Below are 27,012 nucleotides of genomic sequence, written 5' to 3'. Positions count from 1 at the left end.
CATTGAAATATTTTTAAATTGTTTTAAAATATAAATTTTTAAAATTTATGATCCTTTTGTGTTGAGCTTTCATTTTTTTATGGTAGGCGAACGGGGGAGGATGATTTTTGGCTAACATTGCTCAAAGATGTTATTGTTACTGGTAATCTGATCCAGTTAACTCATAATTTATAATTTTTTTCAGCATTCAAGTGTTGGTGTCAAGCGTCTTGGCAATATAGTATAGACTTTCCTTCACATTTTCCTCAAGATGCTGATGTCATGTGAGATCAATATACAGTCTTCTTGTTTATTTTCTGATTCAACACATCTTGTTCCCTTTATTTCTTATCTGCAGGTGAGAAATATCTCTAATTCTTTATGTAGTGCAGGTCATTTCTAATTTCAGCTTTTGAGCTTTTGTTGAGAGTTTGGGCAGCTTCAAGAGACCTTAAGGTCACTACTATTTTTCTTTACTTTTGTTCTTGCATTCTGCTCCTTATAGGAGTCTTTATAATTTTCTGGATCCTTTTTTGCTGATACATCTATAAAAGTTAAGTTTCTGAACATGTTCTGTTTGTGGTTGATGAACATAGATGAGTATTTTAGTGTATAATTTATGACTTTTTTACTTGATTGTTTTTGATCTTTTTCTTATTTAAACTTCTTTCGTTTTAGGTTCGTGTGGCATCTGTAGAAGCACTGGGGCAGATGGTAGGTGTCATAACACAGGCACAGTTAAAGACTGCCCTACCAGGGCTTATCCCTACAATATTGGACTTGTAAGTATGGTCTTTAAAGCATTTTATATTTTAGTTATGTATTGTTCATATTTAATTCGTTTTCTTTTCTATTTAATGTGTGATTTCTCACTAGATTAAAATATGAAGACACTTAAAATATCAACTAGTATTATCAGATGGATTCACATTCATATCTATTTATGTCAGGTATAAAAAAGATCAAGATATAGCTTTTTTGGGTACATGCAGTCTCCACAATCTGCTAAATGCCTCTTTGTTGTCCGAAAGTGGTCCTCCTATGCTTGATTTTGAGGTATGAATACTATAATGTTCTTGTTTAAAAACGTTTCATGGTATGTTAGAAATTTGTATTTAATTTTTTTCATATCATTAATTTGTATATAATTTGTTTCATATTTAATTTTTACCTTTCCGTTTTTATTTTGTAGTAGTATGGGGAAAGAAAATAAATTTAGGGTTTCATTGTTTACAAGGGAAAAATTTAGGGTTTTACTCGAGTTTATGATATAACACTGTAAAAGCTTTTGAACCGAAAGAAATTTTATTAATTTTTTTTGAATGTTTTTCATTGAGATTTAGGGTATTTTGAATGATTGAAAAATCTTATGAATAACACTCCTCTCTCTATTTTATTTAAAAATATCATATAAATAAGCACTTTCAAAAACAAAAAGTTAAAAATAAATAATATATTATTGCTTTTTGACATGTAATTATAAATTTTCACAAATAATAAATTTATTGACTTACATGGTTGGGGAAAAAAAACATGTATCCTGAGTTTCTTGGTTTACTTTAAAGAAAGTTAGTTATAAAGAGAATTTTTGAGTAAATAAGTGTTGAATATTCAAATTCATTATTATTTAATTACAAATTATTATCTATAATAGGTTTTAGATTTATGAAAGTTGTTTTAAATTGATATTAACAATAACTTTTGATTGGTTTTGAGTATAAATATTTTTGTCATAATTATTTAAAATTGATTAAAATAAAGATGTTATAAACATTATTATTAATTGTAATTAATTGTAACATAGGTTGTTGTGCCGTTAAAAGACAGTTTCCAATCATTTTAGCTGTTAGAAAATTTTGTTTTTCGCGGGAAGAGGAGGAGTGCATCTTAAATTCTAACAAAAGAAGTAAAGAAATGTTCTTGTGTTGATAGTTGATGGGACGGAACCCATAATATTAAATGGGAAAAGGAAGAGAGGAGTACTATATTTAATTTCCGGAAGGCATGAAATAACCAGCGCAACATTGTCTGTGTCCTGCCGTCTAGAGGTACGTCTCCACACCATACCACTCCTCTCTCTATATATGTTGTTCTCGCATTCGCGATTGTCGCACCTTCCAATTCCATGGCTTCCTCAACTTCGACTCCCGCATCCAGTACGTTCTCCTTCTCCTTCTCCGAACATTCGTTCACTCTTCTTTTAATCTCAATCAATCATCAATTAATCTCTTTCTTGCAGAGGCTGTGCATGTTCTTCTCTCCATGCTCGCCGATGGCTCTTCCTCCGTCAGAGAGGCCTCCATGTCCTCTCTCAAGAACATTGCCCCACTGTAATCACTTCTTTTTTTCGTTGCGTTTCTTCAATTTCGCTTCCTATTTCATCCTCACAATTCTTTGTGTCTTTCTCAGGAATCCTCTTTGTGTTTTTGAATGCTGTGCCGTCCTGTCGCGTGGTGGACGTGAGGTGCATTTTTACTCTATCTTTCTCTCTCTATCTTGTTTTACATTCGTTGCTTAGGTTTTACTCGATTATTCCTTTCTTTAATTTATTTTAATTCTCTTTTCTGGTCTTTCAGCAGTTTGGGAACATGGCTGGAGTTTTCCAAGTGATGGCATTCGGCGTTCGGTCTCTTGACACAAGAGACTTGATTCTGCTTTCATGGCGAATCTTGCTAAGATTGCTACCGCTGAGCTTATATCCCCTAAGGTGCTTCGTTTTCTGTTTTCTTGCACAAGTGAGTAGCTAGCTGCAGTAGTGATAGTAAGAGAGGTAAGGAAGCTTAAGGTGACCATGACTATGTTTATTTTAATTTGAAAGATGTTTTCCTAAAATAAAAGCTTGTTTGGTTTTTGGGGGATTGGATGTTAAGCTGGTTGACATAATATTTTTTGATAGATAAGCATCATTCCTGGGTGTTCATCTAACAGACGGTTGAACAAATAGTGATTCAAGGTTTGAAATGTGGCTTTCCCTCCCCCCTTTCATTGTCCATATGGACAAATAATTTGGTGGAAATTGAATGGTTTCAATGAGAGAAGATTTGGATGAAGGCTTTCAAAATCGAAATTCACTTTACTAGAGCACAAAAAAAAGGCAGCTTACATGCTGGACCGGTTGGTAAAAGGTTTTTACCTTCACAGTTTGGGTAACACCAATTAGCAAACTTTCTAACCCTCATAGAGATAACAAGAAGGCAGCTTTGTTCCATGAACTTGACACAGATTAATAATCCTTGAACAGTGTGGCATATGTGTCCCAATTGCAAACATTCTATATCTGCATATTGTTGCTAAATTTTAATTTATCTGACTGACCCGTAATATGGATGTTATCTGTGATGCTACATTGGCCATGATCAGTTTAAGATCCAGACAAGAGAGTGGAGGATTAGAAGGTTTGATAATTGGTGTTCCCTTAACATTCGATTGATTTGTTTTATTGTCCTGTGCACTAAGAGAGGTAAGGAAGCTGAAGGTGACCATGACTATGTTTATTTTAATTTCAAATATGATTTCCTAAAATAAAAGCTTGTCTTATTTTTGGGGGATTGGATGTTAAGCTGGTTGACATAATATTTTTTGATAGATAAGCATCATTCTTGGGTGTTCATCTAATAGATGGTTGATCAAATAGTGATTAAAGGTTTGAAATGTGGTTGTCCCTCCCCGCTCTCATTGTCCATATGGACAAATAATTTGGTGGAAATTGAATGGTTTCAAATTATCAATGAGAGAAGATTTGAATGAAGGCTTTCAAAATCGAAATTCACTTTACTAGAGCACAAAAAAAAGGCAGCTTACATGCTGGACCTGTTGATAGAAGGTTTTTACCATCACAGTTTTGGTAACACCAATTAGCAAACCTTCTAACCCTCATAGAGATAACAAGAAGGCAGCTTTAATCCATGATCTTGACACAGATTAATAATCCTTGAACAGTGTGGCATATGTGTCCCAATTGCAAACATTCTATATTTGCATACTGTTGCTAGATTTTAATTTATCTGACTGACACGTAATATGGATGTTATCTGTGATGCTGCGTTGGCCATGATCAGTCTATGATCCAGACAAAAGAGTGGAGGATTAGAAGGTTTGATAATTGGTGTTCCCTTAACATTCGATTGATTTGTTTTACTGTGTTGTGCACTAAGAGAGGTAAGGAAGCTGAAGGTGACCATGACTATGTTTATTTTAATTTCAAATATGATTTCCTAACATAAAAGCTTGTCTTATTTTTGGGGATTGGATGTTAAGCTGGTTGACATAATATTTTTTGATAGATAAGCATCATTCCTTGATGTTCATCTAATAGATGGTTGAACAAATAGTGATTCAAGGTTTAAAATGTGGCGGTCCCTCCCCCTCTCATTGTCCCTCCACCCTCTCATTGTCCGTATGGACAAATAATTTGGTGGAAATTGAATGGTTTCAAATTATCCATGTGAGAAGATTTGGATGAAGGCTTTCAAAATCGAAATTCACTTTCCTAGAGCACAAAAAAAAGGCAGCTTACATGCTGGACCTGTTGATAGAAGGTTTTTACCATCACAGTTTTGGTAACACCATTTAGCAAACCTTCTAACCCTCATATAGATAACAAGAAGACAACTTTGTTCCATGATCTTGACACAGATTAATAATCCTTGAACAGTGTGGCATATGTGTCCCAATTGCAAACATTCTATATCTGCATACTGTTGCTAGATTTTTATTTATCTGACTGACACGTAATATGTATTTTATCTGTGATGCTGCATTGGCCATGATCAGTTTAAGATCCAGACAAGAGAGTGGAGGATTAGAAGGTTTGATAATTGGTGTTCCCTTAACATTTGATCGATATGTTTTACTGTCCTGTGCACTAAGAGAGGTAAGGAAGGTGAAGGTGACCATGACTATGTTTATTTTAATTTCAAATATGATTTCCTAACATAAAAGCTTGTCTTATTTTTGGGGATTCGATGTTAAGCTGGTTGACATAATATTTTTTGATAGATAAGCATCATTCCTTGGTGTTCATCTAATAGATCCTTGAACAAATAGTGATTCGAGGTTTGAAATGTGGCTGTCCCTCCCCCCTCTCATTGTCCGTATGGACAAACAATTTGGTGGAAATTGAATGGTTTCAAATTATCCATGTGAGAAGATTTGGATGAAGGCTTTCAAAATCGAAATTCACTTTCCTAGAGCACAAAAAAAAGGCAGCTTACATGCTGGACCTGTTGATAAAAGGTTTTTACCTTCACAGTTTGGGTAACACCAATTAACAAACCTTCTAACACTCATAGAGATAACAAGAAGGCAGCTTTGTTCCATGAACATGACACAGATTAATAATCCTTGAACAGCGTGGCATATGTGTCCCAATTGCAAACATTCTATATCTGCCTACTTTTGCTAGAATTTAATTTAACTGACTGGCACGTAATATGGATGTTATCTGTGATGCTACATTGGCCATGATCATTTTAAGATCCAGACATAGGAGTTGAGGATTATAAGGTTTGATCGTCGGTGTTCCCTTCACATTCGATTGATTTGTTTTACTGTCCTTTGCACTAAGAAAGGTAAGGAATCTCAAGGTGACCATGACTATGTTTATTTCAATTTGAAATATGATTTCCTAACATAAAAGCTTGTCTTATTTTTGGGGATTGGATGTTAAGCTGGTTGACATAATATTTTTGGATAGATAAGCATCATTCCTTGGTGTTCATCTAATAGATGGTTGAACAAATAGTGATTCAAGGTTTAAAATGTGGCTGTCCCTCCCCCCTCTCATTGTCCGTATGGACAAATAATTTGGTGGAAATTGAATGGTTTCAAATTATCCATGTGAGAAGATTTGGATGAAAGCTTTCAAAATCGAAATTCACTTTCCTAGAGCACAAAAAAAAGGCAGTTTACATGTTGGACCTATTGATAAATGGTTTTTAGCTTCACAGTTTGGGTAAAACCAATTAGCAAACCTTCTAACCCTCAGAGATAACTAGAAGACAGGTTTGTTCCATGAATATGACAGGTTAATAATCCTTGAACAGTGTGGCATATGTGTCCCAATTGCAAACATTTTATATCTGCCTACTTTTGCTATAATTTAATTTATCTGACTGACACGTAATATGGATGTAATATATGATGCTGCATTGGCCATGATCAGTTTAAGATCCAGACATAGGAGTTGAGGATTAGAAGGTTTGATCATTGGTGTTGTGTTCACATTCGATTGATTTGTTTTACTGTCCTCTGCACTCAGAAAGGTAAGGAAGCTGAAGGTGACCATGACTATGTTTATTTTAATTTGAAAGATTATTTTCTAAAATAAAAGCTTGTCTTATTTTTGGGGGATTGGATGGTAAGCTGGTAAGCTTCACAGTTTGGGTAAAACCAATTAGCAAACCTTCTAACCCTCAGAGATTACAAGAAGACAGGTTTGTTCCATGAATATGACAGGTTAATAATCCTTGAACAGTGTGGCATATGTGTCCCAATTGCAAACATTTTATATCTGCCTACTTTTGCTATAATTTAATTTATCTGACTGACACGTAATATGGATGTAATATATGATGCTGCATTGGCAATGATCAGTTTAAGATCCAGGCAAGAAAATTGAGGATTAGAAGGTTTGATAAGTGGTTTTACCTTAACATTCGATTGATTGGTTTTGCTGTCCTCTGCACTAAGAGAGGTAAGGAAGCTGAAGGTGACCATGACAATGTTTATTTTAATTTGAAACATGATTTCCAAAAATAAAAGCTTGTCTTATTTTTGGGGGATTGGATGTTAAGCTGGTTGACATAATATTTTTTCATAGATAAGCATCATTCTTGGGTGTTCATCTTATAAATGGTTGATCAAATAGTGATTCAAGGTTTGAAATGTGGTTGTCCCTCCCCCCTCTTATTTTCCATCTGGACAAATAATTTGGTGGAAATTGAATGGTTTCAAATTATCAATGAGAGAAGATTCGAATGAAGGCTTTCAAAATCGAAATTCACTTTATTAGAGCAAAAAAAAAGGCAGCTTACATGATGGACCTGTTGATAGAAGGTTTTTACCTTCAGAGTTTGGGTAACACCAATTAGCAAACCTTTTAGCCCTCATAGAGATAACAAGAAGACAGCCTTGTTCCATGAACTTGACACAGATTAATAATCCTTGAGCAGTGTGGCATATGTGTGCCAATTGCACCCATTCTATATATCTGCCTAGTTTTGCTAGAATTTAATTTATCTGACTGGCTCGTAATATGGATGTTATTTGTGATGCTGCATTGGTCATGATCAGTTTAAGATCCAGACAAGAGAGTTGAGGATTAGAAGGTTTGATAATTAGTGTTCCCTTAACATTTGATTAAAATTGTTTTACTGTCCTCTGCACAACGAGAAGCAAGGAAGCTGTAGGTGACCATGACTATGTTTATTTTAATTTGAAAGATGATTTCCTGAATTAATAGCTTGTCTTATTTTTGGGGGATTGGATGTTCAGCTGGTTGTCATAATATTTTTTGATAGATAAGCATCATTCTTGGGTGTTCATCTAATAGATGGTTGAACAAATAGTGATTCAAGGTTTGAAATGTGGCTGTCCCTCCCCCCTCCCATTATTGTCCATATGGACAAATAATTTGATGGAAATTGAATGGTTTCATATTATCCCTGAGAGAAGATTTGGCTGAAGGCTTTCAAAATCTTAGAGAACAAAATAAAAGGCAGCTTACATGTTGGACCGGTTGATAGAAGGTTTTTACCTTCACAGTTTGGGTAACACCAATTAGCAAACCTTCTAACCCTCATAGAGATAACAAGAAGGCAACTTTGTTCCATGAACTTGACACATAAATAATCCTCGATCAGTGTGGCATATGTCTCCCAATTGCAAACCTTCTCTATCTGCCTAGTTTTGCTAGAATTTAATTTATCTGACTGACTTAATATGGATGTTATCTGTGTTCCTGCATTTGCCATGGTCAATTTTTTATCCAGACAAGAGTGTAGAGGATTAGTAGGTTTGATAATTGGTGTTCCCTTAACATTCGATTGATTTGTTTTACTGTCCTCTGCACTAAGAGAGGTAAGGAAGCTTAAGGTGACCATGACTATGTTTATTTTAATTTGAAAGATGATTTCCTAAATTAAAAGCTTGTCTTATTTTTGGGGATTGGATGTTAAGCTGGTTGATATAGTTTTTCTTTTGATAGATAAGCACCATTCCTCGATCTTCATCTAATAGATGGTTCAACAAATAGTCATCCAAGGTTTGAAATGTGGCTGTCCCTCCCCCTTTCATTGTCCATATGGACAAATAATTTGGTGGAAATTGAATTGTTTCAAATTATCCATGAGAGAAGATTTCGATGAAGGCTTTCAAAATCGAAATTCACTTTACTAGAGGAAAAAAAAAAGGCAGCTTACATGTTGGACATGTTGATAGATGGTTTTTACCTTCAATGTTTGGGTAACACCAATTAGCAAACCTTCTAACCCTCATAAAGATAACAAGAAGGCAGTTTTGTTTCATGAACTTGACACAAATTAATAATCCTCGAACAGTGTGGCATGTGTCCCAATTGCAAACATTCTATATCTGCCTACTTTTGCTAGAATTTAATTTATCTGACTGGCACTTAATATGGATGTTATCTGTGTTGCTGCATTGGCCATGGTCAATTTTTTATCCAGACAAGACAGTCGAGGATTAGTAGGTTTGATAATTGGTGTTGCCTTAACATTTGATTGATATGTTTTACTGTCCTTTGCAGTAAGAGAGGTAAGGAAGCCTAAGGTGACCTTGACTATGTTTATTTTAATTTGAAAGATGATTTCCTAAAATAAAAGCTTTTCTGATATTTGGAGGATTGGATGTTAAGCTGGTTGACATAATATTTTTTTGATTTATAGGCACCATTCCTGGGTCTTCATCTAATAGATGGTTGAAAAAAATAGTGATTCAAGGTTTGAAATGTAGTTGTCCCTCCCCCCTTTCATTTTCCACTTGGACAAATAATTTGCTTGTAATGGAATGGTTTCATGTTTGTCATGAGGGAAGATATGGATGAAGCTTGTCAAAATTGAAATTCACATTACTAGAGGACAAGAAAAAAAGGGCAGGTTACATGCTGGACCGGTTGATGGAAGGTTTTTACCTTCACAATTTGGGTAAGACCAGTTACCAATCCTTCTAACCCTCATAAAGATACCAAGAACGCAGCTTTGTTCCATGAACTTGACACAAATTAATAATGCTTGATGATTGTGGCATATGTCTCCCAATTGCAAACACTATGTCTGCCTAATTTTGCTAGAAATTAATTTAGCTGATTGGCACGTAATATGGATGTTATCTTTGATGCTGCATTGACCATGGTCCATATAAGATCCAGACAAGAATGTTGAGGATTAGAAGGGTTGATAATCGGTGTTATGTTCACATTTGATTGATTTGTTTTATTGTGTGATTTTAATTTGTTAGATGATTTAATAGATGATAAGGAAGCTTAAGGTGACCGTGACTATTTTGATTTTAATTTGAAAGATGATTTCCTAAAAAAAATAGCTTGTCTGATTTTTGTGGGATTGGATGTTAAGCTTGTTGACATAATTTTTTTTGAGAGATAAGCATAATTCCTGGGTCTTCATTTAATAGATGGTTGAACAAAAAGTGATTCAAGGTTCGAAATGAAGCTATCCCTCCCCCAATTTATTTTCCACATGGACAAATAATTTGCTGGAAATTGAATGGTTTCAAATTTGCCAGGACAGAAGATTTGGATGAAGGTTGTCAAAATTGAAATTCACTTTACTAGAGGACCCGAAAAAAAAGGCATCACATGCTGGACCTGTTGATGATTTTAGACACACTGATGCCAGCTGTCGTCAGATGATTAAAGTAAGTCAGTGCATAAGCTGGAGTTTGGTCAATATGATCACTATGAACTTCAAAAGTGTTACTACATAGTTGGAACTAACAAAATTAAGGAATAAGGAGAGCTAATTTATTCTTTGTCTATGTTTATATCATTCTTATATTGTTGGTTGGTACAGAAGGTATTAAAGAACATTTCTATCAAAGAAAATGTTTATGGCTAGGCCTATGGTGTCCGAACTGGTTATTTGACTCATGTGAGAAATCATGATTACTGCTAGAATTCAGAAGTTAACGAGGAAGGAGCTAAAGAGAAGTTGTAAGTTGTATGATGGTTTGAGTTTGGGATTTTGATTAATTTGGCAAGGTTTGTTGGAACTTTTGTAGTTTTAGATCATTTGATTTTTAAAGGACATGTGGATCTTTTGGTTTCTGGAATTTTAAAGAGACATTGGCCAAAGGAAAACATTTTAAGATAAATTGGTGTTTTTAGTAGGCTAACATTTTGAATGGATGTTAAAATTGGAGATTTCTATCAGCATGGACGTGAAAATCTTGGCTACCTGGTTTTGGAGCATGCCAATATTGGTGATTTTATTTTCTTTGTACGTTTTTCTAAAGTTCACTCTAGGTTTAGTGGGTAGTGTGTTATATTATGGCTGATACATCATTGAAATATTTTTAAATTGTTTTAAAATATAAATTTTTAAAATTTATGATCCTTTTGTGTTGAGCTTTCATTTTTTTAAGGTAGGCGAACGGGGGAGGATGATTTTTGGCTAACATTGCTCAAAGATGTTATTGTTACTGGTAATCTGATCCAGTTAACTCATAATTTATAATTTTTTTCAGCATTCAAGTGTTGGTGTCAAGCGTCTTGGCAGTATAGTATAGACTTTCCTTCACATTTTCCTCAAGATGCTGATGTCATGTGAGATCAATATACAGTCTTCTTGTTTATTTTCTGATTCAACACATCTTGTTCCCTTTATTTCTTATCTGCAGGTGAGAAATATCTCTAATTCTTTATGTAGTGCAGGTCATTTCTAATTTCAGCTTTTGAGCTTTTGTTGAGAGTTTGGGCAGCTTCAAGAGACCTTAAGGTCACTACTATTTTTCTTTACTTTTGTTCTTGCATTCTGCTCCTTATAGGAGTCTTTATAATTTTCTGGATCCTTTTTTGCTGATACATCTATAAAAGTTAAGTTTCTGAACATGTTCTGTTTGTGGTTGATGAACATAGATGAGTATTTTAGTGTATAATTTATGACTTTTTTACTTGATTGTTTTTGATCTTTTTCTTATTTAAACTTGTTTCGTTTTAGGTTCGTGTGGCATCTGTAGAAGCACTGGGGCAGATGGTAGGTGTCATAACACGGGCACAGTTAAAGACTGCCCTACCAGGGCTTATCCCTACAATATTGGACTTGTAAGTATGGTCTTTAAAGCATTTTATATTTTAGTTATGTATTGTTCATATTTAATTCGTTTTCTTTTCTATTTAATGTGTGATTTCTCACTAGATTAAAATATGAAGACACTTAAAATATCAACTAGTATTATCAGATGGATTCACATTCATATCTATTTATGTCAGGTATAAAAAAGATCAAGATATAGCTTTTTTGGGTACATGCAGTCTCCACAATCTGCTAAATGCCTCTTTGTTGTCCGAAAGTGGTCCTCCTATGCTTGATTTTGAGGTATGAATACTATAATGTTCTTGTTTAAAACGTTTCATGGTATGTTAGAAATTTGTATTTAATTTTTTTCATATCATTAATTTGTATATAATTTGTTTCATATTTAATTTTTACCTTTCCTTTTTTATTTTGTAGTAGTATGGGGAAAGAAAATAAATTTAGGGTTTCATTGTTTACAAGGGAAAAATTTAGGGTTTTACTCGAGTTTATGATATAACACTGTAAAAGCTTTTGAACCGAAAGAAATTTTATTAATTTTTTTTGAATGTTTTTCATTGAGATTTAGGGTATTTTGAATGATTGAAAAATCTTATGAATAACACTCCTCTCTCTATTTTATTTAAAAATATCATATAAATAAGCACTTTCAAAAACAAAAAGTTAAAAATAAATAATATATTATTGCTTTTTGACATGTAATTATAAATTTTCACAAATAATAAATTTATTGACTTACATGGTTGGGGAAAAAAAACATGTATCCTGAGTTTCTTGGTTTACTTTAAAGAAAGTTAGTTATAAAGAGAATTTTTGAGTAAATAAGTGTTGAATATTCAAATTCATTATTATTTAATTACAAATTATTATCAATTAATCTCTTTCTTGCAGAGGCTGTGCATGTTCTTCTCTCCATGCTCGCCGATGGCTCTTCCTCCGTCAGAGAGGCCTCCATGTCCTCTCTCAAGAACATTGCCCCACTGTAATCACTTCTTTTTTTCGTTGCGTTTCTTCAATTTCGCTTCCTATTTCATCCTCACAATTCTTTGTGTCTTTCTCAGGAATCCTCTTTGTGTTTTTGAATGCTGTGCCGTCCTGTCGCGTGGTGGACGTGAGATGCATTTTTACTCTATCTTTCTCTCTCTATCTTGTTTTACATTCGTTGCTTAGGTTTTACTCGATTATTCCTTTCTTTAATTTATTTTAATTCTCTTTTCTGGTCTTTCAGCAGTTTGGGAACATGGCTGGAGTTTTCCAAGTGATGGCATTCGGCGTTCAGTCTCTTGACCCAAGAGACTTGATTCTGCTTTCATGGCGAATCTTGCTAAGATTGCTACCGCTGAGCTTATATCCCCTAAGGTGCTTCGTTTTCTGTTTTCTTGCACAAGTGAGTAGCTAGCTGCAGTAGTGATAGTAAGAGAGGTAAGGAAGCTTAAGGTGACCATGACTATGTTTATTTTAATTTGAAAGATGTTTTCCTAAAATAAAAGCTTGTTTGGTTTTTGGGGGATTGGATGTTAAGCTGGTTGACATAATATTTTTTGATATATAAGCATCATTCCTGGGTGTTCATCTAACAGACGGTTGAACAAATAGTGATTCAAGGTTTGAAATGTGGCTTTCCCTCCCCCCTTTCATTGTCCATATGGACAAATAATTTGGTGGAAATTGAATGGTTTCAATGAGAGAAGATTTGGATGAAGGCTTTCAAAATCGAAATTCACTTTACTAGAGCACAAAAAAAAGGCAGCTTACATGCTGGACCTGTTGATAGAAGGTTTTTACCATCACAGTTTTGGTAACACCAATTAGCAAAGCTTCTAACCCTCATAGAGATAACAAGAAGACAACTTTGTTCCATGATCTTGACACAGATTAATAATCCTTGAACAGTGTGGCATATGTGTCCCAATTACAAACATTCTATATCTGCATACTGTTGCTAGATTTTTATTTATCTGACTGACACGTAATATGTATTTTATCTGTGATGCTGCATTGGCCATGATCAGTTTAAGATCCAGACAAGAGAGTGGAGGATTAGAAGGTTTGATAATTGGTGTTCCCTTAACATTCGATCGATTTGTTTTACTGTCCTGTGCACTAAGAGAGGTAAGGAAGGTGAAGGTGACCATGACTATGTTTATTTTAATTTCAAATATGATTTCCTAACATAAAAGCTTGTCTTATTTTTGCGGATTGGATGTTAAGCTGGTTGACATAATATTTTTTGATAGATAAGCATCATTCCTTGGTGTTCATCTAATAGATCCTTGAACAAATAGTGATTCGAGGTTTGAAATGTGGTTGTCCCTCCCCCCTCTCATTGTCCGTATGGACAAACAATTTGGTGGAAATTGAATGGTTTCAAATTATCCATGTGAGAAGATTTGGATGAAGGCTTTCAAAATCGAAATTCACTTTCCTAGAGCACAAAAAAACGGCAGCTTACATGCTGGACCTGTTGATAAAAGGTTTTTACCTTCACAGTTTGGGTAACACCAATTAGCAAACCTTCTAACCCTCATAGAGATAACAAGAAGGCAGCTTTGTTCCATGAACATGACACAGATTAATAATCCTTGAACAGCGTGGCATATGTGTCCCAATTGCAAACATTCTATATCTGCCTACTTTTGCTAGAATTTAATTTAACTGACTGGCACGTAATATGGATGTTATCTGTGATGCTACATTGGCCATGATCATTTTAAGATCCAGACATAGGAGTTGAGGATTATAAGGTTTGATCATTGGTGGTCCCTTCACATTCGATTGATTTGTTTTACTGTCCTTTGCACTAAGAAAGGTAAGGAATCTCAAGGTGACCATGACTATGTTTATTTCAATTTGAAATATGATTTCCTAACATAAAAGCTTGTCTTATTTTTGGGGATTGGATGTTAAGCTGGTTGACATAATATTTTTGGATAGATAAGCATCATTCCTTTGTGTTCATCTAATAGATTGTTGAACAAATAGTGATTCAAGGTTTAAAATGTGGTTGTCCCTCCCCCCTCTCAATGTCCGTATGGACAAATAATTTGGTGGAAATAAAATGGTTTCAAATTATCCATGTGAGCAGATTTGGATGAAAGCTTTCAAAATCGAAATTCACTTTCCTAGAGCACAAAAAAAAGGCAGTTTACATGTTGGACCTATTGATAAATGGTTTTTACCTTCACAGTTTGGGTAAAACCAATTAGGAAACCTTCTAACCCTCAGAGATAACAAGAAGGAAGGTTTGTTCCATGAACATGACAGGTTAATAATCCTTAAACAGTGTGGCATATGTGTCCCAATTGCAAACATTTTATATCTGCCTACTTATGCTATAATTAAATTTATGTGACTGACTCGTAATATGGATGTAATATATGATGCTGCATTGGCCATGATCAGTTTAAGATCCAGACATAGGAGTTGAGGATTAGAAGGTTTGATCATTGGTGTTGTGTTCACATTCGATTGATTTGTTTTACTGTCCTCTGCACTCAGAAAGGTAAGGAAGCTGAAGGTGACCATGACTATGTTCATTTTAATTTGAAAGATTATTTTCTAAAATAAAAGCTTGTCTTATTTTTGGGGGATTGGATGGTAAGCTGGTGGACGTAATATTTGTTGATAGATAAGCATCATTCCTGGTGTTCATCTAATAGATGGTTAAACAAATAGTGATTCAAGGTTTGAAATGTGGGTTTCCCTGCCCCCTCTTATTGTCCATATGAACAAATAATTTCGTGGAAATTGAATGGTTTCAAATTATCAATGAGGGAAGATTTAGATGAAGGCTTTCAAAATTGAAATTCACTTTACTAGTGCACAAAAATAAGGCAGCATGGCTGGACCTGTTGATAAAAGGTTTTTACCTTCACAGTTTGGGTAACACCAATTACCAAACCTTCTAACCCTCATAGAGATAACAAGAAGGCAACTTTGTTCCATCAACTTGACACAGATTAATAATCCTTGAAAAGTGTGGCATGTGTCCCAATTGCAAATATTTTATATCTGCCTACTTTTGCTAGAATTGAATTTATCTGACTGGCACGTAATCTGTATGTTATCTGTGATGCTGCATTATCCATGATCAGTTTAAGATCCAGACAAGAAAATTGAGGCTTAGAAGGTTTGATAAGTGGTTTTACCTTAACATTCGATTGATTGGTTTTGCTGTCCTCTGCACTAAGAGAGGTAAGGAAGCTGAAGGTGACCATGACAATGTTTATTTTAATTTGAAACATGATTTCCAAAAATAAAAGCTTGTCTTATTTTTGGGGGATTGGATGTTAAGCTGGTTGACATAATATTTTTTCATAGATAAGCATCATTCTTGGGTGTTCATCTTATAAATGGTGTTACCATCACAGTTTGGGTAACAACATTTAGCAAACCTTCTAACCCTCAGAGATAACAAGAAGGCAGCTTAGTTCCGTGATCTTGACACAGATTAATAATCCTTGAACAGTGTGACATATGTGTCCCAATTGCAAACATTCTATATCTGCATACTTTTGCTAGATTTTAATTTATCTGACTGACACGTAATATGGGTGTTATATGTGATGCTGCATTGGCCATGATCCGTTTAAGATCCAGACAAGAGAGCGGAGGATTAGAAGATTTGATAATTGGTGTTCCGTTCACATTCGATTGATTTTTTTTACTATCCTCTGCACTAAGAAAGGTAAGGAATCTCAAGGTGACCATGACTATGTTTATTTTAATTTGAAAGATTATTTTCTAAAATAAAAGCTTGTCTTATTTTTGGGGGATTGGATGGTAAGCTGGTGCACATAATATTTTTTGATAGATAAGCATCATTCCTGGGTGTTCATCTAATAGATGGTTAAACAAATAGTGATTCAAGGTTTGAAAGGTGGTTGTCCCTCCCCCCTCTCATTGTCCATATGAACAAATAATTTGGTGGAAATTGAATGGTTTCAAATTATCAATGATGGGAGATTTAGATGAAGGCTTTCAAAATCGAAATTCACTTTACTAGAGCACAAAAAAAAGCAGCATGGCTAGACCTGTTGATAGAAGGTTTTTACCTTCACAGTTTGGGTAACACCAATTACCAAACCTTCTAACCCTCATAGAGATAACAAGAAGGCAACTTTGTTCCATCAACTCGACACAGATTAATAATCGTTGAACAGTGTGGCATTTGTCCCAATTGGAAACATTTTATATCGCCCTACTTTTGCTAGAATTTAATTTATCTGACTGGCACGTAATGTGCATGTTATCTGTGATGCTGCATTGGCCATGATCAGTTTAAGATCCAGACAAGAAAATTGAGGATTAGAAGGTTTGATAATTGGTTTTCCCTTAACACTCTATTGATTGGTTTTATTGTCCTCTGCACTAAGAGAGGTAAGGAAGCTGAAGGTGACGATGACAATGTTTATTTTAATTTGAAACATGATTTCCAAAAATAAAAGCTTGTCTTATTTTTGGGGGATTGGATGTTAGGCTGGTTGACATAATATTTTTTGATAGATAAGCATCATTCTTGGGTGTTCATCTTATAAATGGTGATCAAATAGTGATTCAAGGTTTGAAATGTGGCTGTCCCTCCCCCCTCGTATTGTCCATATGAACAAATAATTGGGTGGAAATTGAATGGTTTCAAATTATCAATGAGAGAAGATTTGAATGAAGGCTTTCAAAATCGAAATTCACTTTACTAGAGCACAAAAAAAGGCAGCTTACATGCTGGACCTGTTGATAGAAGGTTTTTACCATCACAGTTTGGGTAACACCAATTAGCAAACCTTCTAACCCTCATAGAGATAACAAGAAGGCAGATTTGTTCCGTGATCTTGACACATATTAATAATCCTTGAACAGTGTGGCATATGTGTCCCAATTGCAAACATTCTATATCTGCATACTGTTGCTAGAATTTAATTTATCCGACTGGCACGTAATATGGACGTTATCTGTGATGCTGCATTGGCCATGATCAGTTTTTGATCCAGACAAGAAAGTTGAGGATTAGAAGGTTTGATAATTGTTTTTCCCTTAACATTCTATTGATTTGTTTTACTGTGCTCTGCACTAGGAGTGGTAAGGAAGCTGAAGGTGACCATGACAATGTTTATTTTAATTTGAAAGGTGATTTCCTAAAATATAAGCTTGTCTTATTTTTGTGGATTGGATTTTAAGCTGGTTGACATAATATTTTTTGATACATAAGCATCATTCCTGGGTGTTCATCTAATAGATGGTTGAACAAATAGTGATTCAAGGTTTGAAATGTGGCTGTCCCTCCCCCCTCTCATTGTCCATATGGATAATTAATTTGGTGGAAATTAAATGGTTTCAACTTATCAATGAGGTAAGATTTGGATAAAGGCTTTCAAAATCGAAATTCACTTTTCTAGAGCACAAAAAAAGCAGCTTACATGCTGGACCTGTTGATAGAAGGTTTTTACCTTCAAAGTTTGGGTAACACCAATTAGCAAACCTTTTAGCCCTCATAGAGATAACAAGAAGACAGCCTTGTTCCATGAACTTGACACAGATTAATAATCCTTGAGCAGTGTGGCATATGTGTCCCAATTGCACCCATTCTATATATCTGCCTAGTTTTGCTAGAATTTAATTTATCTGTCTGGCTCGTAATATGGATGTTATTTGTGATGCTGCATTGGTCATGATCAGTTTAAGATCTAGACAAGAGAGTTGAGGATTAGAAGGTTTGATAATTAGTGTTCCCTTAACATTCGATTGATTTGTTTTACTGTCGTCTGCACTAAGAGAGCTAAGGAAGCTGAAGGTGACAATGACTATGTTTATTTTAATTTGAAAGATGATTTCCTAATATAAAAGCTTGTCTTATTTTTTGGGATTGGATGTTAAGCTGGTTGACATAATATTTTGATAGATAAGCATCATTCTTGGGTGTTCATCTAATAGATGGTTGAACAAATAGTGCTTCAAGGTTTGAAATGTGGCTGTCCCTCCCCTCTCTCATTGTCCGTATGGACAAATAATTTGGTGGAAATTGAATGGTTTCAAATTATCCATGTGGGAAGATTTGGATGAAGGCTTTCAAAATCGAAATTCCCTTTACTAGTGCACAAAAAAAAGGCAGCTTACATGCTGGACCTGTTGATAAAAGGTTTTTACCTTCATAGTTTGGGTAACACCAATTAGCAAACCTTCTAACCGTATTAGAGATAACAAGAAGGCAGCTTTGTTCCATGAACTTGACACAGATTAATAATCCTTGAACAGTGTGACATATGTGTTCCTATTGCAAACATTCTATATCTGCCTACTTTTGCTAGAATTTAATTTATCTGACTGGCATGTAATATAGATGTTATCTGTGATTCTGCATTGGCCATGATCAGTTTAAAAGCCAGACAAGAGAGTTGAGGATTAGAATGTTTGATAATTGGTGTTCCCTTAACATTCGATTTATTTATTTTACTGACCTTTGCACTAAGAGAGGTAAGGAAGTTGAAGGTGACCATGACTATGTTTATTTTAATTTGAAAGATGATTTCCTAAAATTAAAGCTTGTCTTATTTTTGGGGGATTGGATGTTAAGCTGGTTGACATAATATTTTTTGATAGATAAGCATCATTACTGGGTGTTCATCTAATAGATGGTTGAACAAATAGTGATTCATTGTTTGAAACGTGGTTGTCCCTCCCCCCTCTCATTGTCTATATGGACAAATAATTTGGTGGAAATTGAATGGTTTCAAGTTATCCATGAGAGAAGATTTGAATGAAGGCTTTCAAAATCGAAATTCACTTTACTAGAGCACAAAAAAAGGCAGCTTACATGCTGGACCTGTTGATAGAAGGTTTTTACCATCACAGTTTTGGTAACACCAATTAGCAAACCTTCTAACCCTCATAGAGATAACAAGAAGGCAGCTTTGTTCTGTGATCTTGATACAGATTAATAATCCTTGAACAGTGTGGGATATGTGTCCCAATTGCAAACATTCTATATCTGCCTACTTTTGCTAGAATTTACTTTATTTGACTGGCACGTAATATGAATGTTATCTATGATGCTGCATTGGCCATGATCAGTTTAAGATCCAGACAAGATAGTTCAAGATTAGAAGGTTTGATAAATTGTGTTCCCTTAACATTCGAATGATTTGTTTTACTGTGCTATGCACTAAGAGAGGTAAGGAAGATGAAGGTGACCATGACTATGTTTATTTTAATTTGAAAGATGATTTCCTAAAATAAAAGTTTGTCTGATTTTTGGGGGATTGGAGGTTAAGCTGGTTGACATGATTTTTCTTTTGATAGATAAGCACCATTCCTCGGTCTTCATCTAATAGATGGTTCAAGAAATAGTGATTCAAGGTTTGAAATGTGGCTGTCCCTCCCCTCTTTCATTGTCCATATGGACAAATAATTTGGTGGAAATTGAATGGTTTCAAATTATCCATAAGAGGAGATTTGGATGAAGGCTTTCAAAATCGAAATTCACTTTACTAGAGGACAAATAAAAAGGCAGCTTACATGTCGGACCTGTCCCTCCCCTCTTTCATTGTCCATATGGACAAATAATTTGGTGGAAATTGAATGGTTTCAAATTATCCATAAGAGGAGATTTGGATGAAGGCTTTCAAAATCGAAATTCACTTTACTAGAGGACAAATAAAAAGGCAGCTTACATGTCGGACCTGTTGATAGAAGGTTTTTACCAAGGGCAGGGTACATGCTGGACCGGTTGATGGAAGACCTTCATAAAGATACCAAGAATGCAGCTTTGTTCCATGAACTTGACACAAATTAATAATGCTTGATGATTGTGCCATATGTCTCCCAATTGCAAACACTATATCTGCCTAATTTTGCTAGACCATTTGATTTTTAAAGGACATGTGCATCTTGTGGTTTCTTGAATTTTAAAGAGACCTTGGCCAAAAAAAACATTTTAAGATAAATTGGTGTTATTAGTAGGCTAACATTTTGAATGATGGTAAAATTGGAGATTTCTATCAGCATGGACGTGAAAATCTTGGCTACCTGGTTTTGGAGCATGCCAATTTTGGTGATTTTATTTTCTTTGTACGTTTTTTTAAAGTTCACTCTAGGTTTAGTTGGCAATACCTGCTATTGGTAGTTGAGGTAGTGAGAAACACCGAGAGAGGGAGTGGTGGTGTATCAGAGAGGAGATGTTAGAATTGGGAGACAAAGATGAAAAGGGAAAGTAGGATTTTTGAGTAAGGGGAGACATCGAAAAAGGTACGAAGAGATACTTTGATTTGAATGTTTAATTGCTTGGATGATAGCACTATGATCATTTCTTCTATGTTCTTGGTTGTACTTGGGATTGGAATGATAGTTTGTTTTAAAAAAAAAAGATTTTTGATAATGGAGATAATGAATATTACAAGAATTGTAGTTGGGTATTAGTATTTGAGATTATTATGACCTGGAAGAATGGTTTCATGTTTTGTGGTGTTATAAATTAGATTACATGTATGAACTGGGAAATATAAATTTAACAATAACGAGTAATGATGAATAAGAATTTACTTTATATAGCTTCAAGATGATGTTTTATGGGCAGTGCCAAGGCTGAAAAATAGTTAAAGCTTTCAACAGAATAAGAAGCATTTCATACTTAAAAATAGTTAAAGCTTTCAAAAGGATGAAAAAGCATCCACACTGTCACACACAATGTTATTGAAATTTGTACTAAATATTTTGGTTTGAAGGTGGAATTGATCATAGTCTAATGTCAATGTTTAGATATTGATCATAGTCTAGTGTAGATAATGTCAACAACAATTATTTGTCAACTATAGCTGGAGCTGATGCTCCTCCTTATGGCATTGACTACCTAACAGGAAGAGCCACCGGTCGTTTCTCTAATGGCTTGAACATTCCTGACTTCATTAGTGCTATTTTTAAACTTCTTTTTCTTAATTATTACTTCAATATCTAGTATGTGAATCTTTTTATAGAAACAAGTTCAGGATGTACTAAGATAAGAGTGGTGGTGTTTAGGTGGTGTTGATAGTGCATAAATTATAAAAGTTAAAACATGGTTAATTATAACTTTTATTAGACTTGTAGATGTGGTAAGAATTGACTAATAACCATTGTATAACTACTAGGTGTTTTGAGTTATGAAATGAGTAAAAGGAAGCAAGAGGATGGGCTGCTTAAATTTATGTTTGATGCTTTTAAGTTCTGCAGAGATAATAATTGAGCTATATTTGTGGATTGGAAATTGGAAGTATATATGTTGTGTTGTTTCAATTGATTCTGGTTAATGTGTTTTGATTCCTGTTGATAACTTGTATGGCCATCTAAATTTAATAATATTGCCATGTTTTGATTCCTGTTGTTAACTTGTTTTGACAACTTTCACTGATACTGTCAGTATTTGCAGGTGCTTCCAATTGATGAGCTAGTACTTGTATCACTACAAGTTGTTACCAACAAGCCTTCGACACGTTCCATTGATGACATCCTTAACAAATTCATTCCACGGTTGACAACAACGAAAAACTTGAAGACAGTGGATCAAACAAGAACATTAAATGTTGAAAAATTTTAGGACTTTCATAATTTCCTGTTTTGTATTTTAGATTTATCTTTATTGTCAGTGGAATATTGTCCGTCTTTACATGCATGTGTTTTGTAGTAAAATTTATAAAATACTAAAGTCAGCTTCATGGATCAGTTACTATATTAAGTGGTTATGTAATATATGTTATGTTCTAAGTTTTATATCATGTTGTTTTCATATAAAAAAAAACTTGACAATATGGTGCAGTAACTAGTTATACCTTGAGCAATATGTGGTTATGAATTAAACTAGTTCTGTACAACTGACGAAATCATTAATAAAAAATAAGTGGTCATCCAATCTTGCACTTGAATAAGACTTAAATCATATCATAGCAAAGTAGAATAACTAAAGCAATTAATTATGTGCATCTTGCACAAAGGAAACACAAATTACACAAGTGTAGGTCAAAAGCTGATTTCACAAGTTTTGGTGCAGAATAAAGGATCATATTATTTTTGGTGCAGTAAGTGGTTATCCAATCAAGAGTATGTGTAGTATGGAAGTCGTTATATACAACAAATGTAGTTGTTCTTGACGATATATTTCACCATATTTATTGGTGCAGTAACTAGTTATTTACTCATTCCTATGTGATTATTTCTTACGTTGTACATCTACAAAAATGCTTAAGTTGAATATGAAGGATCATATTAGTTAGTCAAGTAAGTGGTTATCCAAATTAAGGGTTTATGGTCTAATATGAAACTCGTTATGTAGAGCAAATATAGTGGTTCTTGATGATAAATTTCATCGCATTTATTGGTGCAGTAACTGGTTATGTACTCATTCATATGTGGTTATTTATGAAGCTGGTTTTGTACAACTAAAATCGTTATGTAGAACAAATCTAGTGGTTCTTGAAGATAAATTTTATCACATTTATTGGTGCAGTAATTTGTTATGTACTCATTCTGATGTGGTTATTTCTGAAGCTGGTTTTGTACAACTAAAAAAAATGCTTATGTTGAATATGAAGGATGATATTAGTTTGGTACATCAAGGATGATATGTTCAAGAATATATGGTTTTTTATGCTTACAACTACATCAAGGACTCTTCCAAACACTTGGTTTGAAATGACCTTTTACAAGAAAAATAAAAGAAAATTAAATCTAACACAAATTACAAATTTAGAATTCCAAAGCTACACTACATTGTTGCTCCATGTATGCACTGCTTTGAAACTTGTTGAGTTGCTTCCATGCTTGTTTGGATCCTTCACCCCTTATACATTGTTGTTTCACATTTTTGTAGACCAAAACTAGTTAATGCAAGACATGTTTTCTACTCTGGAACAACTTAGATATAACAATTGAGATGCAATCAAAAAGATATTTGATGATCTCCACATTCCCTATATCAAGGATCAACTCAAAGTCTTCCTTTAAGACTTCACAGACCTGCACTGTTATAGCCACCAAATATTCCAGACTAAACAGAACTAAATTAGCTAGTACAAAAAAAGCAAAATTATCTAATCAAGACTTGGTGAAACTGTTTTGATCAACTTCAGGAAGTTAAAATCTGCACCTTAAGTTGTAAACCTGATCAAACAATTTAATTCAAAACCCTTTTTATCACTTCAAATTCTTTTCAAATTAGAAACTGTAAAAGTCTCACTAAAAAAGGCACAATTCAGATTTGACAAAATGGATTTTTCAGAACTTGGAAACTCAAACAAAATTCTCTCAGTCAAGACAATTTTGCTTTAGGTGTAACCTCACAAACACTCTTTCTAATTTGTTTTAGGCGTTTTATCTCCAGTAGCAACTTTCTTTTGGGTGATAAATACTCAATCTCACCATCACTTGGCTATTTGGCTTGTGTTTCCAAATTTGGCTATAGGAGTTGTCAAATTTCAATGTTTTATGCTGGTGGAAAGTGCAAATTCAGCTTGTTGGACAACCCCTTTAAACTCATAATTTTGCTCCCTCTCCACTTCCTAAGATGCTACCTTGGTAGGGGAAGGGTTTTGCAACTTGAATGGTCCAATTGGACTTCACAGTACCATTAAAATCATTCAAAACAGTCACCAAACAGATTAGCAATTTGCAGCAATTTCAAGACCAAAATTTGACTAGGTTGCATGGTTCTTCATCCTTTTTAGCACTTTGCTTTACTTCTTTTAATCATTTAGTTCCATTTTAAATCACTGAACCATGTCTTGCTGCAATCCAAATCGAATTTAAAAGCAAATTCATCAAAACAACACCTAATTTTGAACTCTACACCAAGAAAATGACTCTAAGTTTGGTAGTTTGTGACTCAAATGATGCAACAATGGTTCTGCATTAAATCTGACCACTTAAGCAACTTTATTTAATGATTTTAAACATGTTTCAACTTTGAATTGACACAAAACCAGACTGCTGCTCAAAATCACCGTTTTACTTCCCAAAATTGACCCAAAATGAATGGTTTTAGAAGTGATTTTGTGCACAAGTTTACTAACCATTTGAACAGTTTCAAATCATCAAAATACACTTGTTTAAACTCAATTTTGGCTCAAAACAAAACTGCAATTGAAATTCACTGTGCAAGTTCCCTAAATCACTCAAAATGAAGGTTTCAACACACTAAATTGCACACAGGTCAATATGACTTTAATTGAATTGTTCTAACAGTTTTAAGACATCAAATTGGACTTGTTTAAACTCTCTAACATCACAAAATCACTGGAGCACGAAAAATGACCTGTAATGACTCAACTATGCAGATTTTTCATCAAACACACCACGAAAATCAAGTTTAACAGATTCAAAGACTATAACAGCACTGAAATTGACTCAAGGAAGTTTAATTATACTGAACTAAGCTAGAACAATGAAGCTTAGCATGATTCAAACTCAGATTACACAATTCAAACATTTAAGCACGGTCAAAAGCTTGGAATGAAACTGAAACAGCACAATGCTAACGGTTTTAAGCAACCAAGCTATGCATATTGCTTTTCATTGCTTGTTATGGTTTGCTACACCTTTTGCAACCTTCAACAACATCAAACAAAGTTGTACAAAGCTCTAGAATCAAAGAAATTCAACTGAAAAACAGATTCACAATTTAAAATAGAATTTAAACTATAATTGATTTCTAGTGCTTCAGCTTGTATCACCAAGGCTAGAACATGTTCTCATTGCCTTATTTGGTTGATTCAAAGCTTTTCAAACACTCAAAGATCAATCAAACGAAAGAAACACAGCAGAACAGAATAACTAAAACAAGAAGAGATTTAAAATTGCATTAGGATGCACATGACTTATGATAACTTGGAATTAAAAAAATAAGTATGCACAACTGGGAGTATTCATTTGCACTAAGGCTCATTGCGTGATTATCTTGACTATCATCGTACATACCCATTTTACTTCCCAACAAAACAGAAGTGATTGTATCTCTGCAATAACTTTGGTGTGTACCGAGAGGTATGGTCAAAGAATAAAATACTATACTTAGAAAGCTTATGGTGAATAAAAAGCAAACTTAAGTTTCTTCTCCAATTTAGGCCTAGATCCAAGCCCAATAATATCCACCAATCTAAGTGTCGATTTCTTAGACCCAGACTTGTACCTGTTATCTTCAAAAGTTTCTACCATAGTCCCTGCCACACAACATAAATCAATCTTATTTCAAAATAAGGTCACCTTTCAATTAAGGTATAGACTCTATTTAGATAAACTTGCACTTATAAGAACACAAAATAAAAAAGCAAAACAAACAAAGCTTCTTGTGTTAACTAGAAGATTCAAGGAAAGAATCTATTTCAAAGGTACTCAGATAAAAAATGACCAAGGTATTTGTACTTTCATGTGCAAAACATTTGCCTAAAGTCCCCACTTATTTTGCCTTTGCTACCACTGTGGTTTCTGAACCATGAGTTTTACAAAAAATGGTCCCTTGGACATGGAGTTGTATATAAATGGCATAATAATTGTGTCGAAAGAACTAAACCAGTAAATGGTCAAAAAAATTAGAAAAAAACTTCATACTTTCCACCCAAAAACGCCATCAACCACTAAATTTTCTACACAACTTCAACCCACACTAAACCATACCTTGAAAAATTCCCAAAAAACAAAACAACACATAAATTCCCTAACAAATTTAAACAAACTAAACCAACATTTAATGAACAAAGATAGTCCGACAAACACTTTAATGAACACCAACGCCTCTAGGTGGGTGGCACGAAGCAAGATGGGTGGGTGGGTAAACGTCGACGGCGACACTCTGACAAACAAAGGATCGCGACGCTTTAAGGAAGACGAACCACAATGACTGGGTATAGGTGAGTAGACGTAAACGGCGGTAGCTCAAAACGTGTATTTGTCGGTGGCGGTTCCAATCAAAGCTTCCAACGCTGCTGGTCACCGGAACGGACACCACTTCATCACACGGAACTCCGGTGGACCACGCTTGCACCGACACGTTTATGGGAAGAGGCAAGTTGGCTGGGTAGGAGGTAGGGACTCACTCTAGGGTTCGCTTTCTCTCTCTAAGCTTGAGTTCTCTCTCACCTTGCCTCATATTCAAATTCTTAAGAGAGAAAATGAATCTCTTCACTTTCAAACCCTTCCCCGAATTCTTTTTCCATGTCATTCTCATTTTAAAAAAAATTTTCCACGTAGACCACTCATATTTTGACAAATGTCTCGTGTAAAAAAATGTTGTCAATTGTTAAAATATCATTACCCTCGTTAAAGTTTGCCTAAAAAGGAATAAAGCTGCAATGCATTAAGAAATAATGTTGTGTCAGGTCATTAAAATGACCTATAAAATAATAAAAAAATAATTTGAGAATGGTTGTGCGTGGTAGAGAAAATTAACCCTCACTTTTTTTATAATTTTTCAACGCACAAAACCAAGAAAAAGAATAGGTTTAGAGACTGCAAAAACCCCTTTTTAATCAATATGATTATGTGTGCATGTCAAATCTAACAGTTCAAATAAATACACGTGTTAAAGACCCCTTGCCTTAATAGGCGCAAGTCACTGTTCAATAATTAATTGCGCCTGCAATTCTGTAGAAGGGAAAAGCTGAGAATTTTCCTAAGCCCAGCTATTAACATGGAGACACGCGTCAAGAAAAGTTACAGGTCACGAATTGACCCAAAAACTGAAACGCAGAAACAAGGTTTCTTCTTCATATAACTAACCAAATGAAGAAAA

At 34.4% G+C, this 27,012-nt stretch overlaps 1 protein-coding gene and 1 long non-coding RNA gene across 6 annotated transcripts; one reads left to right on the top strand and one right to left on the bottom strand.

Annotated features, from left to right (window-relative positions):
* The first annotated feature begins 95 nt into the window (after window positions 1-95).
* Window positions 96-22,004, top strand: LOC148195478 (protein SHOOT GRAVITROPISM 6-like). 4 transcript variants are annotated; one of them, XM_088094463.1, is made up of 20 exons: window positions 96-142; window positions 372-435; window positions 658-761; window positions 930-1,035; window positions 1,912-2,135; window positions 2,219-2,309; window positions 2,389-2,443; window positions 2,559-2,686; window positions 8,886-9,143; window positions 9,742-9,873; window positions 10,029-10,437; window positions 10,702-10,780; window positions 10,889-10,952; window positions 11,175-11,278; window positions 11,447-11,552; window positions 12,162-12,252; window positions 12,332-12,381; window positions 12,502-12,629; window positions 15,870-15,957; window positions 21,664-22,004. In XM_088094463.1, coding segments are annotated over exons 11-17 (525 nt in total). In that variant the 5' UTR covers window positions 96-142; window positions 372-435; window positions 658-761; window positions 930-1,035; window positions 1,912-2,135; window positions 2,219-2,309; window positions 2,389-2,443; window positions 2,559-2,686; window positions 8,886-9,143; window positions 9,742-9,873; window positions 10,029-10,358; the 3' UTR covers window positions 12,334-12,381; window positions 12,502-12,629; window positions 15,870-15,957; window positions 21,664-22,004. The 4 variants fall into 4 exon arrangements, with proteins under 4 accessions (XP_087950589.1, XP_087950590.1, XP_087950592.1 ...); XM_088094464.1 differs by lacking the exons at window positions 96-142; window positions 372-435; window positions 658-761; ... (3 more) ...; window positions 2,389-2,443; window positions 2,559-2,686 and having other exon boundaries at window positions 2,693-9,143; XM_088094466.1 differs by lacking the exons at window positions 96-142; window positions 372-435; window positions 658-761; ... (5 more) ...; window positions 9,742-9,873; window positions 10,029-10,437 and having other exon boundaries at window positions 2,693-8,939; window positions 9,034-9,143.
* Window positions 22,005-22,782: 778 nt separating this feature from the next.
* On the bottom strand, window positions 22,783-26,416 carry LOC148195477 (uncharacterized). 2 transcript variants are annotated; one of them, XR_015781078.1, is made up of 2 exons: window positions 25,967-26,416; window positions 22,783-25,444 (listed from the first exon to the last, which is right to left on the bottom strand). It is a non-coding gene; the product is annotated as an uncharacterized LOC148195477 (long non-coding RNA). The 2 variants fall into 2 exon arrangements; XR_015781077.1 differs by having other exon boundaries at window positions 25,996-26,416.
* Window positions 26,417-27,012: the final 596 nt, after the last annotated feature.

This window comes from Vigna umbellata, chromosome 7 (assembly GCF_029865625.1).
Source record: "Vigna umbellata cultivar VRB3 chromosome 7, Vumbellata_1.0, whole genome shotgun sequence".
Classification (NCBI taxonomy): Eukaryota; Viridiplantae; Streptophyta; class Magnoliopsida; order Fabales; family Fabaceae; genus Vigna; species Vigna umbellata.
The sequence above is the reverse complement of the archived record's forward strand: the minus strand, read 5'-3'. Positions and strand labels throughout refer to the sequence as shown.